The 17,666-nt window shown below is 37.7% G+C and overlaps 1 protein-coding gene across 1 annotated transcript in view; it reads right to left on the reverse strand.

Moving 5' to 3' along the window:
* Positions 1-17,666, reverse strand: part of COL21A1 (collagen type XXI alpha 1 chain) — a 94,608-nt gene that overhangs the window by 54,949 nt on the left and 21,993 nt on the right. The window contains exons 7-10 of the mRNA XM_086744329.1: positions 16,518-16,595; positions 14,121-14,129; positions 12,529-12,612; positions 10,093-10,155 (exon numbers count right to left, since the gene is read on the reverse strand). Of these exons, the coding sequence (XP_086600455.1) occupies positions 10,093-10,155; positions 12,529-12,612; positions 14,121-14,129; positions 16,518-16,595 (234 nt within the window). The remainder of the gene's footprint in view (positions 1-10,092; positions 10,156-12,528; positions 12,613-14,120; positions 14,130-16,517; positions 16,596-17,666) is intronic.

Here is a 17,666-nt window from a genome sequence, read left to right on the forward strand (position 1 = left end):
CATATGTGACATATATATATGCTTCAAAACAGTTGGGCCATTGCCAACATTTTATGTAAAAGGGACAGAAGGGAAAATTCACTTTTCAATTGACCACAGTCCGAAGGTTCACTTTCAAATAAGGTGAAAGCACTAAATTTGCCACCAAAAGAATTATTTTATGTGGACTTGGTCTTCTCTCACTAACTTTCCAGAAGACACACATGGTGTGAAAAGTATTATCACTAACCCTGAATTTGATATTCAGTTTTGAATCCAGTTGCTTAAACATAGGCAGCTCCGGCCTTTTGAAATTCCCTAGATATCCACCCAGTGTTAGAAGATAGTGGCACAAAATATTTGGGAGGCATTCATCCTTTTAAAGCAGCAGCATGGACAAGGCAAAGTACCTTACATCATAAGAATGTCATACCTCTTGGGGCATACTAGTTAAATATCTGTTGACTAATATGGGAATTTAGACACCCAGTTCTCTGAACACACATAAAAACTCAATGCAGGTGTCTTAAACTGAATCCCACCTATAATGTTTCATCACTGTTAGAATCATAGAATCATAGAATGGTTAGGGTTGGAAGGGACCTTCAAAGGTCATCTAGTCCAACCCCCCTGCAGGAAGCAGGGACATCCCCAAGTAGATCAGATTGCTCAGAGCCTCATCCAGCCTGGCCTTGAACATTTCCAGGGATGGGGCTTCCACCACGTCTCTGGGCAACATGTTCCAGTGCTCTATAACTCACATAGTAAAAAATTTTTTCCTAATATCTAATCTAAATCTACCTCCCTCTATTTTAAAACCATTACTCCTTGTCTTATTGCAACAGGCCCTACTGAACAGCCTCTCCCCATCTTTCTTGTAGGCCCCCTTGAGGTACTGGAAGACCGCTATCAGGTGTCCCCAGAGCCTCCTCTTCTCCAGGCTGAACAGCCCCAACTCTCTCAGCCTGTCCTCATAAGAGAGGTGCTCCAGCCCTTTTATCATCTTCGTGGCCCTCCTCTGGACCTTTTCCAACTGGTCCATGTTCTTCTTGTGTTGGGGGCTCCAGAACTGGACACAGTACTCCAGGTGGGGTCTCACCAGGGCAGAGTAGAGGGGCAGAATCACCTCCCTCGACCTGCTGGCCACGCTTCTCTTGATGCAGCCCAGGATGCGGTTGGCCTTCTGGGCTGCAAGGGCGCATTGCCGGCTCATGTTGAACTTCTCGTCCACCAGCACTCCCAAGTCCTCCTCCTCAGGGCTGCTCTCAATCCATTCTCCACCCAGCCTGTATTTCTGCCTGGAATTGCCACGACCCATGTGCAGGACCTTGCACTTGGCCTGGTTGAACTTCATGAGGTTGGCACGGGCCCACCTCTCCAGCCTGTCAAGGTCCCTCTGGATGGCATCCCTCCCTTCCAGCGTGTCGACAGCACCACACAACTTGGTGTCATCGGCGAACTTGCTGAGGGTGCACTTTATCCCACTGTCCATGTCGCTGACAAAGATGTTGAACAGGACCAGCCCCAACACGGACCCCTGAGCAACACCACTCGTGACCGGTCTCCACATAGACATTGAGCCGTTAACCACCACTCTCTGAGTGCGGCCATCCAGCCAACTCCTTATCCACCGAGTGGTCCGTCCATCAAACCCATGTTTCTCTAGTTTAGAGACAAGGATGTCGTGCGGGACAGTGTCAAAAGCTTTGCACAAGTCCAGGTAGATGACGTCTGTTGCTTGTCCCTTGTCCACCGATGCTGTCACCCCATCATAGAAGGCCACCAAATTGGTCAGGCACGATCTGCCCTTGGTGAAGCCATGTTGGCTGTCACCAGCCACCTCCTTGCTCTCCATGTGCCTTAGCATGGTTTCCAGGAGAATCTGCTCCATGACCTTGCCAGGCACAGAGGTGAGGCTGACCGGCCTGTAGTTACCCAGGTCTTCCTTACTCCCCTTTTTAAAAATTGGGGTTATGTTCCCTCTCTTCCAGTCATCGGGGACCTCGCCAGACCACCACGATTTTTCAAATATGATGGCCAGTGGCTTGGCAACTTCATCCGCCAGTTCCCTCAGGACCCGCGGATGGATCTCATCAGGTCCCATGGACTTGTGCACCTTTAAGTTTCTCAGATGATCCCGAACCTGCTCTTCGAGAACAGTGGGTGGTTCTTCATCCTTGCAGTCAGGATGCTTGCACCTTCTACAGCTTGGGTGGTGGGACAAGAACTCTTATCGGTGAAGACTGAGGCAAAAAAAGTCATTGAGTACCTCAGCCTTTTCCATGTCCTGGGTAACCAGGACACCAGTTCCCTTCCGGAGGGGGCCTACATTTTCCTTGGACTTTCTTTTATCCCCTACATACCTATAGAAGCTCTTCTTGTTGCTTTTTATATCCCTGGCCAGATTCAGTTCTGCCAGGGCTTTGGCCTTCCTCACCTGATCCCTGGCCACTCGCACAGCCTCTTTGTAGACCTCCCAGGCTACCTGTCTCCGTTTCCACCCTCTATAGGCTTCCTTTTTTACTTTCAATTGGTCCAGGAGCTCCCTGCTCATCCACGCAGGCCTCCTGGCCTTTTTGCCCGACTTGTTCTTCGTCGGGATGCACCTCTGCTGAGCTTGGAGGAGGTGCTTCTTGAATATAGACCAAATTTTCTGGGCCCCTCTTCCCTCCAGGGCCACCTCCCATGGCACTTGGCCCATCAGGTCCCTGAAGAGGCCGAAGTCCGCCCTCTTGAAGTCTAGAGCAGAGAGCTTGCCATGTAGTTTCCTCGCTGCCCCGTGGATCTTGAACTCCACCGTGTTGTGCTCGCTGCAGCCAAAGCTGTCCTTTAGTTTCACATCCCCCACCAGTCCCTCCCTGTTGGTGAGCACAAGGTTGAGCATGGCACCCCTCCTTGTCGGCTCCTCTGTCGCCTGAAGGAGGAAGTTGTCGTCCACGCATTCTCCTTCATCAGTGCAAATGAAAACAGGATTATACAAAATATCCCTCTCAATTTGTTGTGGGTGGGAACAGTACTGATTAATTTCTAGTGCCTGAAAATCTGTAAAGACAAAGTGATAAACAGCAAGATACTGAGTTGCTTAGTTTTGTACCAGATGACTAGGTATCAAAAAAAATCACAGATAAAATGTAACTTTGGAATTTAAAGAAAATGGCAATAATTTACAAATAATTTTAAGGGAAAAAGTCAAACAGACAACTTAAGCCAAGGAATTTACATAAAGGACACAGACAAATTAGCAATCCTGTCATCATAAGTGAATTAAGAGCCTTGCTGGAAAATGAAAGTTAGTTTACCTGTGAGGGAAAAAAATTGAGCAAGAAGGACATATGACAAGTATTAATTCCAAAGGACTTTTAGGTGCAATAGCAGAGTAAACCTCAGAAGTACATCTTCAATGCACTTGCATGCCGAAAGAACAAAAGTTCAGCGAGCATCCATAGATGTATCACATCAGACAAATATAAAATAAAAACAGAGGACATACTGATATGGTAATGACAACGGCACTGCACAGTTACTTATGGAAAAGGTTTTGGAGTCACTGAACAACATAAATGAGAAAAGCATGATAACAGGAATACTTGGGAAAGACAAGGGAGAAGTAAACAAGCTCAGTTTGGTTAGGGAATAACCAGGGATCAACAGTAATGGTCTAAAGATATTTAAGGACTGTAAACACTAAGTAAACAGAACTATTTAGGGTGATGTAACTAAGCATAATGGAATTCAACTGCAAAAGAAAAAATTAACTTGGTGTTAGGAAAACATCCTGACAGAGAGGTCTGCGGACCTCTTGTGGAAGTCTCTTGCAGAAAATCTTTAGTACATTTAAAATACAATTATTTAAAGGATTAGATTAGAAGAGACGTTTTCAAATCCTTCTCATGAAATACATTCCATCTTAAAGGACAGAAACTCTTATAGCTATTCAGACATGTATTCACGCCTAGGCTCAAATTTGCAGTCATACTATGACCTTCTTCCTGACTGGCAATATCAGTAACTTGCCTGCAAGGCAAAAGAAATGTTAGAAAGTACTTGATGTATTTGGACTAAGTGTTTTATCCTTTCTCTGAGAAGTTGTTTATCATCTAATGTTTTTGCCTCAGGTCCTTCCTCCTCCTTTTTTCAAGGAGCTTTTTTCCCATCCCACGTCCAAACAACCTTCTCTAACACCTCACTACGCCTGTACTCATCTTCCTACTGCTTCTCTTTTTCCTGCCCCTTTGGACACACGGATCAGCCAAATGCTCCTCTCCAGCAAGTCTGTTTGGAGCCTCTGCCTCATTCCTTTCTCTGGGACTTTCTTAAGCAGTGATAACTCCAGAGCTCAAAACAAGTGTCATCTCCCCTCTCCTTCCTCTGTTAAAGAGCATAGCCCTGTAGAAGGACTTCTCATGGCACCTGCTTATGCAGGCTACCAGAACTGTCTCTGCAGTGAAGCCGCTCTGTTTTCACACACACCAAAACATGAAAATGAAGTGTAGATCCAGCATCATATCACAAAGGTAACTAAATGTAGCCTTTACCCTCCAACATAAATTTGGGGGTGACTCCTGATCAGAGATTTGTAACCACGTGAACATTACTGTGGGAAAAGTAGAGAAAAGTTTTCATTGCCTTGTCTGTTGCCATTTTTGTGGGGTTTTTTCAATCTGTTTAATTCTTTCTCCATTTGATTATATCTCCTTCCATTGGCTACTCTGTCATCTGCCAACACTTTCATAGCTCAGAGCCACGAGCAGTATATTTTACCTGAGCATGATGTTTTGGGCTCAAATACCACAGAGGAAAAAAAAATAAATCAAGATTATTAAACAAAAAGTCATAAATGCTCCCAAGCTTCAGACTCCTGGGAGATGGGATGATGTACCAAGGGAGTATAAGTTCCTGCTCGCTGCTTAGATGTTCATCCTTATCATCTGCCCTTGGCCACTGCTGAAGATAGCCATATAGTCTTTTGTCTGAAATGTATAGCTGTATGCAACACAAGTCAGCATCAGGCTTCACCCTGATTTCAAAGCAGTAGGTCTCAGTGAAGCCATTACATGACTCTATTCGTTAGAATGGAGCAAACATATTTCCTTGAAGAATAACAAGGTCACAGTGTTACTGAGGAATATGTGTTTTTCTGGAACTGAGAGCAACATTTTACAGGTGAATTATCAACTACGTCTGTGAAAGTTCCCTGAGAAATGTAGCTGCAGAGTTTATACCAACTTAAATCCACAGACAAACCATCCAATAGCGGAGGTAATTAGATGTATACATGAAACTATTACTCATTTTTTTCCAAAAGTACTGTTGAAATAGCTGGACATTGCCATTATACTAAGTTCATCATAAAAGATTCAACCTTCAGTTGGTCACCAAATATTATTAAACTCTAGGTACTACAGCTGTAATAACGTTCTATCGTTTTTTAAAATGAAACGTTAGAATGCTCAGAAATTAATTATTAGGTGAGGCTTTTGATACTTTATGAACTCTGTACCTGGGTGTATCAGTAAAGTCAGTCTCAACAGATTATTTTTAAACTGCTTATTGCTTGTGGACACTGTAAAGACAAGGCAAATATTTCCAGAATTTCATGAATGAAGCTGAATGGAATACTGGAAAATTGTCCAGATTTGCCAGCCACGTGGTTCAAAGTTCAAAATTGACAAATAAGTTATCTTTTAATTTCTTTTAGCAGACCGATAACCTATCACCTCTCATTAACCACAAGTGGTCACTGCAGAGACTCTGTTCATTTACTTTCCCTCTTAACTTGAGTTTTTCCCCAGTACATATAAAGTATCCTTTGGAATAAAAAATGGCTTTGTGACCGCCCAGTCAGACTGTTGAGCATTCTCAGGGCCAGCAACCACTCCAGCTGCTTCTTTCTGATGAATAATGCTCATTAAAATGAGTTCCAGTTGAGATTCAAATACTATTTTTACCCTTGTGTTTATTTACCAGTGCTATTTCTCCTGACAAGACAATTTTATAATTTCAGATCCCTAATGACATTTTTTATTTTTAAAAAAGTGTTTTCATTACTTATTATGCTTCTCACTTTTGTGCTTTTCTCCAGTTACTTCAATTGAACTTTTCTGTATGTATTGGAGTATGGAAAATAGAGGTGGCAATTAAAGAACAAAACAAAGAACCTATAAACAAAATTATTTGAAAAAACAATTAAAGAATGATTGAAAACCAGTCATGTTTATGTTCACTTCCACAAATATTACAGCAAACAATTTTACTCGGTAACACCAGGTGAACAATTATTTTCTGGTAATATTGAAGATATTAATGAGAATTGTTTTCAATTTTTCTGGACTAAAACTAACTTTAAGTATTACAACAACCTAGCCAGCCCACAAACAATAAACTAAAATTTCTTTGCTGTTTTACTTTAAAAATCAGTTACATACAGTAATATAAATGCATGCCTAAAATCTTTCTCAGAGGAAGAAATATTTTGTTGACCAGTTATACTGTTCCAAGAAAATTAATACCAGATAGGCAAACTGGAATAACTTTAGAGAAGAACATAAAAATGTGTTTCCTAACAGAAAAGACTGACTTTCCAGGAAAAGCTTTTCATGCAAATGCCATTTGATTAAACAACACTGAATACACAACTACCTGTAAGCCCATTGTACCATCCGAATTAAGAGCTTGCTTTTCAGACTTCCCCAGGGGATACAGCTAAAAAGATTCATGCAAGCAAAGTTATCTCAAGCAAGGAAAATCACTGACAGCACAGGAAATGTGCAAACTGTATCAGCAAATAAGTAAGTAAAACAGAAAGAAAAAGTCAGAGAGAGCAATCTGTTTTCCTGCACAATGTATCTAAAGGGTCTCCCATCGTTCATGGCTAAAAGCTAGCTTGGAAAGCACTCAAGAATCTACTGTAAGGAACAGTAATGTACTGGCCAGAGCTGCAGATGATCTAATAGGTTTGCAATTGTGTCCTTACAAAGAACAAGTGCAAAAAGCTACAGTTCACTTTTCAAAAAAAAAAAAATTGGTCAGTTAATAAAGCTATAGGATTTAACTGTAAGCACTTCAAATAACATGAACTTCAGTTCAGCAAAATGGTAAAATTTCTCCTTCAGCAGGGCTTTTTGATTCTCTTCAAATTGTCTCAAACACTTTTGTTAACCTTTTTTATGTTCAGAGAACGTCCATCTATGCACATTATGACTCACTCACAGGAAAAAAAAAACATAACTGCCAGATTACAAAGACTACAGTATCAATTTATTTCTTTTTCATGATTCACACTGTACAAATCTCAGTGCTATGGGAAGATACACAGAATTGAAGTGGAAACCTGTTAAAAAAGTACTAAAAAGTCATAACAAATTGCTTCTAAAACAATACTGTTGCAGTTAACTGGACACTTCAGAAACAGAGTCTTAATCTACTTTCTAAAAAAGAAAATGGAAACTGACAGTTTCCTACCAATATCAAGTGCATTCTGGCTTCACTACAGCTTACACAGCTTACAACTTACAGCTTATTATTTTATTCTTCAAAATATCAAAGTTAGCTGGATTAAAGGTAGTTCTGCTATGTTTATCCATACTGCAAGTCTACTTCTAGCAATTGATATGGTCAAAATGTTATGGACACCTGCTCCCATGCAACTCTGAGTTGAAACAGATTGTATACTTTTCATTGTACAGGAGAAAGGCCTGCTTTTCAGAAGCTTAAGCACCATCAATAATCAACTGGAAAGTTATTCTGATTAGATCACACTTCTCCAGCTCAGATTCCACCCATTCCTATTTTTACATTTGTATTCTCATTATTGTCTGGAACCAAAAGGTAGTATTTTCTAGCACTGACAATTTCCATTCAGCTTGTTTTCTCTACTTTGAGTTCCAAAAAACTTTGAAGATAACAGCTATCAAAAGCTCTTTAAGACAAAGCAAAAGTATAAAAATGGTTTTATATCACGGGAAAAATGAGGATTTTCACTTGTGGAGCTACTGAAAAATTCATGCTCACTGCTCTCCTGGGTCACCAGGACTACCATGGCCAGATTTCAATATAGCAAGTCCCATATTTTAAAATAGAGGAATTTTCAGTTTTTAGAAACAATTGCATTTCTTGTTTTCAGTGCCTATTTTTTCCTATCAAACTAACTCTGCTCCCAAAACGAATCACCATAGTTAAATGAACCAGCTGCTATCCCTAAGAAAAGGCCAGCATGTAACTAAGCAACAAAATAGGAGAAATGTGAACATTTTATAACGTGTAGCATGGAGCTTTGTCTTTGTAACTAGTAATATTTATTACCCTTAGAGCACACACACTTCCAAGTATCAAGCTCACTGTTTTCATCTTTAGCTGACATAGAAATTAAATGTATTACTAGTATTAAAAATTCCTAACAAAAATAGAAAATTAGGTGTTCTTATGAAGCCATCAAAGTTGTTGAGTAGTGCCTCTTTACCAGGAATAACATGCTACAGGTAGTAAAATTGATAAGACTTGGGAAAGACTTGTGATCAGCTACATTACTCTCATTAATCTTTCCACAGGACAGGAAAATTCCTAAAAGAGTGAAAGGTCCAATCCAGACCTTTGTTGCCCTTCTCTGAAGTCTCTCTGTTTTTTCAAGTGTTGACTAAAATGGCCCAAAATAACTTAATATCCCTTTTAAGTCTCAACCAAACCCACAGACTAGTAGTTCCCTAGTACATAATCCAATATTTCTTTCATAAATTACTTTGTTTTCTCGGCACTCATCCACTTACATTTTCTAATGTTTTGGGACATCTTACATTTTTATTCTCAAAAGTATTTGGGACTCCTCCCTAATTGTATTATCTGTGGATTTCAAGACATGATGCTTACCTTTTCTTCTGTTTCACCATGGAGATTTCAAAATAACACTACAACCTAAGGACTCAACCAGAAAATGTAGTCCTCACAATAAGAATGAAAAGTTACAATGAATTAACAATTTCTAGTATGTGCATGAACTTTTTTTTTCCCTGCTTTTGGTATCCAAGTAGACAAAGTCTCTTCTTTTCAGAAGCAAATTATTTTTAATGCTCCCAACTGTCTTTTACTTTTTCCTTTTTAATTTTTTAAACATAAATAAAATAGCTTCTAATGAATAATAAGCTAATAAGCAACATCAGAGGCCACACTTTTAGAAAATAAACACGGGTGGTCAAGTCTTCTAGCTTTTGGCCTGCCTCCTCTTAACACACCAGAGGCACCTGCACACCACCACTTGGTGGTACAGAGACTGCAGGCTGTCAACAAAACCTCAGTCAACAGAGAAGATTGACGGTTAGTATCTTAGAGGCTTCCAATTATATTGAGAGATCTAATATATTTTTTAATGAAACCTGATGCTATTTTTATATTTTTATTTGCTTTTATTGCAATTTTATTACAATAAAATGTTAACCATGAGTATCAGACAAGCTATTGCCAAATCTGTCATTTTTATTTTAGGGACATATGTTATTCATCCACTTTCTTTGATATTTTACCATCCATACTAATGGAATGCCAGCCTAAAAAGTAAAATTGAGGGTAAGAGAAAAATACAAGTATTTTTGTGATGTGTGTTTTAACACATAATTTTTAGAACTGCAAAATATCTATATTTTTAACATTGTATATGTATATCTACATATTTTGATGGACTACTTGAGGCAGCCTAAAAAGAAACTAAATTAATCAAGTTTAAACATGAGAAGAAATCTCTAAAAGAAAAACAGACAGGATTTTAGCTGTCCTAAAGTGCTTCCTAAGGCAAAAATTCTTAAGTAGCAAAGACTGAAGGTCAGAAAGTGAGTGCTGCTGCAAACTGATGCAACAGGAGCACTCATAGCCTGTTCTTTGCTTTACAACAGTGCCTGACTCATGCTAATATTTATTTACAATATTTTTGCTTGAAACAAAACCACTATGAAACAAAACCACACATATTCATAGAACTGTTACATTCAGATAGCACTTAAATGACATTCACAGTTTCAAAGAATGGAGGAAAAATCACCTAAATTTGAAAACCTGCTATCAGTGGTACATGTTTTTTCTCCTGTTAGTTTTGCATTTACAATATATGACTAAGTTTTTAGTACTCACAGGCTTACCATCTGGACCAGGCTGACCAGGATAACCGTGATTCCCAGGCTGCCCAGGGTCACCCTATAGAGAAGCAATATGTTAACACACAAACGATATGAAAGTACATTTTAAAATTAGCAGAGAGCAACCTTAATCCTAATACATTCCACTGAACAGTGGCTGCAAGCCTAGATACCTGCTATTGAGAAATAATTCCTACAGCAAAAGGGAATTGATCTTGCAACCCCCTCCCTGGGAAAATTCTCCCTAACTTCTTGTGCAGGACTTGGAGACACGAGCCCATGCTCAGTTACAGCACAAATTTGGCTTTCAAGCCAAAAGCTTTTCAAGCTTTTTAACATCCTAATCAACAAAATAAAAACACTTTTCATCAAAGATAAATAAATCTTTATTAATACCTTGTTAAGCTAGTAGTTCTATTCTGAAGAAAACTTTCACCTGTCCCAGCTAAGTCTAGCTCTTAAAGCAAAAGCAATGGAAAGGCAGGAACTAGGATTAAAAGCTGCTAAATACTAAACTCTTCTCCACACACTTATTGCTGTCTATAAAATATATTCTTTTAGATTTCTGCTTATAGGGCCTTTGCAATTATTTTGATAACCTCTGTTAGAACCATGTTAAAGGAAAAGAAAAGTCAGTTCTCCAGGCTTCATGTTTATGGTAGGAAAGCAGGAACTTAACTTCCTACTCAATATATGCTCCTTGTGCATTAAAAGTTTCTGTTTATTTTACTAATGGACTTGACTCGAGCCCAGTAAAATTCAATAAGACTTGATCTATAGAAACATTTTACTTCTACAGGAGCATTAAGCAGGTACTGCTTACTTCAGCCTGAATCATTAACAGACCCATGGGTCAGTTACAACTGCAGAATTGTTATAAACAGGGAGGACATTAGGAGGGAAATAGGAAACTACCTTTCAATGTGATTGTGAAAAAACACCTTTTCACATATAAATCACAGAAACATAATGCTGAACTAAATCAGAAAGGATATAGAATAATGTCTCTTTAGAAAAGTGTAACAGCTATCATTTGCTAAATTAATAATAGATTATCCAGAATTATTATTGTCTAAATTAAGAAGTTCAGGTTTGAGATTTGAGTGAAAATACACTGTCTAAACTATAAAATTTTATGCCTTTAACTTGAAAACATTAAAATATAAATTTTAAATTGTTTTAATTTAATTAATTTTATTGTACTCCATTAAGAACACAAACTCACAAATTAAGTTTAAATTTATATGGTTCCAAAGCCCAGTATTCAAAAGTTAAGAAATACTGTAACTAAGATAACCTATACAATCTTAAATTGGCTTCATTTTCACTCTTTCTGCAGTCTTTTGTGTTAGAAACCATGACACCATCTTGTCACCCATACTATTCAGTTCTCCCCAAACAAATACTATACTGCAATACAATTGAAAGACTGCATATGAAGCAGGGATCTAAATAAAATTGTATGGGTCACCCTAATTCTGACATTTCATAGTCCTTTGTACTTTACAGGGTGTGGCTTTCAATTTTTTTTGTAATAATAAATACTTTCTTCTCTCTCTTTTTTTTTCTCTAATATGCTAAAAACGAAAAAGGTTAAAAACCACAAAAATTCTATTACATGAAATAATCATAGAATCATAGAAAGGTTAGGGTTGGAAGGGACCTTCAAAGGTCATCTAGTCCATCCCCATAATAATGATCTTCATCTTGTGGATTCCAGTTCCCTGATGAAAAGCCCTTACCCTCAAGTCAAAACAAAAAGCTCTTTGACTTGAGGTAGCTGCAGCAGTCTGTTAACTCCCTATATAATGAGAGTAGAGTCTTTTTAATCATCTGCTTAATGAAAGACAAGCGGTTTGGAGTTTTGTTCGCTACCTTTATAAGACAAGCTAGTAACTCTGGAAGCACTGCTTAGCACAGTTATTGGGAAAGGTACTACAGTAAAATACTAGGGATTTGAGTCTGCCGTGTTGGACATTTGAGACTCAAGTCTGGGTCTCATTTTAGTCCTTCACCAACACTGAAGGGAGGTCATCAGAACAGCCAAGGCGGAACTCTCTGAGTAAGCATGTAGCCCATTCTTTAACAAGGAAGGAAAAAGCTTCACCATTTAAAGGCTTTTATTAGCAAACCATTTCATTCTCAAACAATTAACAGTGTAAGATCATTTACTGAAAAGTAGCAAGGAAATACAATTTTATATCCATGAGCATTTTCTTTAAAAAATAAAAGACATATTTGTGTTACTAGGAGTTATGGCATCAAAACCTGGCCTTGAGGATCATAATCACTGTATTTATGGACTGGAAAGCAGAACTAGGAGAGCTTGTCCCCTGCTTTTTAAATATGCCTGACTATGGCTGACCGACATAAGAAATTAAAAAAGAGAAAAAAAGTTGGGTATGCTCAGTAAGACAGAATGGAAACTTACTTTGGGGCCTGGAGGTCCTTGTTTTCCTGGTGGGCATATGCAGGGGGCAGGCGTTGAGCCTACATCACTAGGGCCATTCATGCACTACCAAGAGTGAAACCAACTGTCAATACACATGCCAAAAGCATTTAACAAATATATCACAACATTATACGAAGCTGATTTTCCTTAGGTGGCACAGGTCCTGGCTTTCACTCCTTTGTTCAGCTGGAACTTCTGCTTACCTGAATATTGCCCTCCAACTATTTTGCATGTATGAATTCATCATTTTACCCAGGAGAAAAATAAATAAAAAATTAAGTACCATACCGGGCTGATACCTGAAACTCTATTTACTTTCCCGCAAATATTTTGTCATACAGTTTGGTAATTTTCCATGTGGCGATATGCAAAACTCTTCTCCTAAGCTAAATGATATTCATCATTTGAAGTGTGCTTTATTACCAAATATAAAGATTTAAAGTTTGTAAAAAGAATCTAATAAATATTATGTATAGCATAATGGCCTTAACCGATGGACATGCTATCAAGTGTAGCAAGCCTGAAAAGAACATAAAGCCCAGGTGTCCTACCTCCTGGGTATGTGGCCCAACTACGAAGCTACTTGAGGAAAGGCAGGGCATGGCCACTACTACCAACTCCTACCAGTCACCAGTTCTGGTCCCCAGCGTGCTCGTCCTCCAATGACCATTAGGTGACCTCCTCCAACCTATAATCCCTATACAAACAGCAGTAAACACTAAATCTTGGCAGATCACATCACCCTCTAGAGATTTCAAATTTTTTTAGATATCTACTTCTCACCGTTGAGACCACGTGAAACCTCGGTGTTTTACTGAGGTAGGCAAGGGGAGAGCTACTAGATCAAATCCATTTGTCCAAGGTCAGGCACTCAAAATTTAGGTACATCTGTAGTAAATTTATGTGCTGAAGTTAGATTCAGTGAATTCTTTTTCCCCTAGCAAGTTCTTAAAGCTGTAGACAGGCAAAAAATTAAGACTCCAAGATACAAAAAAAAAAAAAAAAAAAAGCAGATTTTCTATTTATTATCTAAATAACCTTCTATAATATTCTACTCACATTTTCTAAAATAATGCAAATTTTTTACAATGCTCTCTGAATGGAATTCTTTCTCAGGGTCAAATGATTGATCAAAATAAAAATCCACGTTTCCTTTGCAATGGTACCAAGTAGTAGAGTTATGAGCATGGCTCGGGAAGCTATCATACTAAGCCTTCAAACAAGCTCCCCTTCAGGTAGCTCCCATTAGCATGATGCAGGTAACAGCTACTGTGTATATGCCCATTCACTTGCAATGGCATCCAGCTCTGCAAATAAGAGCAATTGAATTGAACTGGGGAAAAAAAATCAGGCCATTTATTCTGATACATGTGGGTTTCTTCAGAAAACTGATTTTTTTTTTAATTTGTCTATTGACTAGAGTTCAGTTAATGGAAATCCAACACTTGTAAACTTAGCAAACCTCTGTCCACTTTTCAAAACAAAATGTATATGCCCTAGAATAATAAGAAGTGTATATAAAGTCAAATACTACCTTAAACTGAGTTTAAGCAGTTTAGGATTGAGCCTACCTCTGCGTTCTGAAACAAGAAGAAACACAGATTAAGAGTACAGCAATACTTGTAATAAGCATTTGTAAAAACTACCAAAACAATCATAAATTTAGGGCTGTAACTGTCAAGAAGTTATAATTCAAAATTTTAGACTTTCTCAGACTTACATGCAGCTGCTATCAATGCATATGAATTTTTAGTTCATTTCTTTTAAGGGTCTTTCAACAGGAGCTACCAGTAGCAATTTTTAAAAGGCAATGACAAAACTAGAATTAATACTGAACCATGTAAATATTTACACACTATATGTTTAGATTTGGGTTAAACCTTTCGCCAAGAGTAACTTGCCATCAAAAAAAAATCCTCTGCTTACTCATTCATGTCAGAGAATGTATGAAAATATTGCTAAAATCTCTGACCTCTGCCTGAATCTAGCACCTGGGAAAACACGCAGAAGCAGAGCTGGCAGAAAAAAAAAAAAAAAAAAAAAAAAAAAAAAAAAAAAAAAAAAAAAAAAAAGCAAGGCCGGCTTTTCCTCACTTTCCTGTGTGACTGCACTAGATTCTGCTATCAACTGAACTGAGTTGTCCAGTATCAGCAACAGCACAGAACAATCCATCCCCAAATATTTCAGCAGACCAATCATGAAATTGTCTGTCATAATGGCTTAGCAGCCACCAGTAGCTACATCATGTACAGGAGTTTTCTAATGCACACAGGCTTCATACACAGCCTGTGGAGAGACAGCTTCCTCTGTATTCAATTTTCTTCTTAGGCAACCTCTGGAGAAGGTTGTCTTTCTCCACAGATCACAGAGGGAGCTTAAAATTACTATGCAGCTAGGTATCTTGCAGAAAGGGGACAAATTCAGCCTGTCATTAGTATTTACAGCCTTTGCTTAGTTCAGGAGCTCTGATATAACCACACTCTAACAGAATACAACCACAAACCACATATTCCTCCTTGGAGATCATCCAACATTTTTATTTTCTGAAGGAGTCCAGAATTTCATGGGTAAAGTCCAAATTTAATTTACAACAGCAGCAAGTGAAATTAAACTGGCAAACAGCAACCTTTTTGCTTGGACTTTGCTGCACAGAGAACATAAGATATTATGGATTTTTTAGTGTTTGCTTTCTTTATGCAAAATTTTTTTTAATTTTTTTTTTATTTTTCATATCCTACTTCCATTTTGTAAAGAGGAAAAAGATATGTGGTGCAGTTAAATAGTCAAATACTAAATTTACTTCAGGATTTAAAGTTAACTTTACAAAAGTGCTCCTGAACCCATTAGTTCTTGACACACACAGTCAAATTCCAGAACAGCTAATAATCCAGCCACCTACTTATTGCTTGAATGAAAGCTGTGAGTTTTGAAAAAGCCCTAATAAGGGTGCTGATTCAATAGACACACTGGCCCCAAATAAACAGAAGGAAAACAGACTAGCTGGGGGTCTGTGCATGTTTGACAAAAAATACAATATCTGGATGTTGAAGATTCACAGGTTCAATTGTCACACTGGCAAAATGGTCCTAATACTAAGCCAAATCACATGAAGAATATGAGTTTACTTAGTAAAACATTGGTCTGATTATCTTTAGCTCAGTTTGTTTTAGACACCAAACAAAGGAGGACATCCTGAAGGAAACTCCAGTGTAAAATAATCTCTTGCTTATATTCTGAGATGGGAGCTGAATGCTTTTGAAAATCGGGGTTGAATTGGGTTTCACGGATGGTTTCCAAATCTGTTTGCATGTGTTTCACATTTCATTGCATAATTAACTGTAAGTAAGAGGGCAAAGAGAGGCTCAAAAGATCCCCATAAGCTTCCTAATTGTGTCCATAAATCACAAAATCATGAACAGGATTTTATTTTTGTCTTATCCATAACATACTTGATGAAATCTTAGCAACATTTCAGTCAATGGGATATTTAACACAGACATCAGAAAAGATACTTCTGATAGAAAAAAGTGATTTAAAAATACAGGTTTGTTGGTAATGTAAAAAAATTTCAGAGATTAAATAACCAGACAAGTAGCAAGAAATATATCAGATAAGTTTTAAAGTAATATTTAAAGTATTTTACACTCCTGTAATTTAGTTGTTTTATCAATTTATAATGTTTAAAATCTTAAATTGTAACAGAAGATTCTGAGATTCTTCTATACTGCTGTCAAATTTCCACCATTAAATATCTAAACTAAAAAAAAAACTTCTAAAATATGTTTGTGCAAAAGTAAGGCTGAAAACAGACAAGTTGTGTCACTTGATACTGCACAGATAACAAGTATTTGTTTACACCAGCTGAATCAACGTGGTATTACGTATTTTAAGAATTCCTTGAGTCAGCTTTAAACAGTGATTTGTAAAAGATGCCAAGTAGTCCTCAAAAGTTCATCTATCATACTCACAAATCCTGGGATCTCACAGACTGTTTCTCGATTATTTTGCTCTGGGTCACAGTAGATTCGCAGTTTTTGTATATCGAACTATAATTCAAAACATAAAAGATTTTTTTTTAGATAAAGTGTTAATAGTTTGACATTAAGTTAGTTGAAACTATACCCTTCTTAAATTATATCATCCACAAGTTTAAAAAAAATGAACAAAATATTAAAAAGCAAGAGAAACGGGAAACTCTGTGTGTCTACTACAGTTAAAAATCAATGAAAGATGTAAACATTTTTAGTCAGGCTACTCACAATGATTAATATGTGCAACCAATTATCATTCTGAAACAGAATTATTTAAAGAAGAGGAATCAATCCAAGATTCTGTTTTCTAAAATAGTAGAAATCACTGCCCCTGATCCTTGGCCATAAATCCAAACACGCACAGCAGAAATTACACTGGCTGCCAATATAATTGAGAAACAACTTACAACAGCACAAGCAAAACCAACCTTTTCCTTTTTGTCTTAACAGTCCTGGGAAGATGTTTCTACAATGATCTGTCTCTACTAGATATAAGATTAGTACATTTTGGTGAGGCATTAGAATGCACCCCTGATGCTTGAAAGAATTTGTTTTAGAGTTTAGCTGTATAATGTAAAACGTTGAAAAGCAACCAATAAAAACACTGGCACCAGGTAAGCAGAATTTTGTGCCATTCTGCTCTGTCACTCTACTCTAGAAAAAAAAGAAATTATGAAGTCAGCTTCTCTAAACTATGGTACCATGACTGCAAAGAGAAGAAAGCCCTGTTACACTTATCTGAAATCACAGGCCTTTAAGAGAGACTAGCAGGGTAAGAAAGCACAGAAAATTGAGTCTGTTAATATCATGCCTAGTAATCTGTGTTTTCAAATTCAAAATGTCTACAATTCACAATGCTTAAGTATGAACACAAGTTTAGCATCACTACACTGGAAAGCACTTCAGCCAGTAAGACCCTAATTAAATCGAGAACACTTGCAAAATATCACTAGAAAACACCTGAATTAGAGCACAGATAGAGAATGAAAATTCACCAAAGAATCTTCGAAGAAGATACTTGTATTATACTTTGTATCTAACTCCAACTGATTTTTTTTATTAAAGGATTTAAAAATCTCTTTCCAC

This window comes from Chlamydotis macqueenii, chromosome 3, assembly GCF_036417535.1.
Source record: "Chlamydotis macqueenii isolate bChlMac1 chromosome 3, bChlMac1.mat, whole genome shotgun sequence".
NCBI lineage: Eukaryota > Metazoa > Chordata > Aves > Otidiformes > Otididae > Chlamydotis > Chlamydotis macqueenii.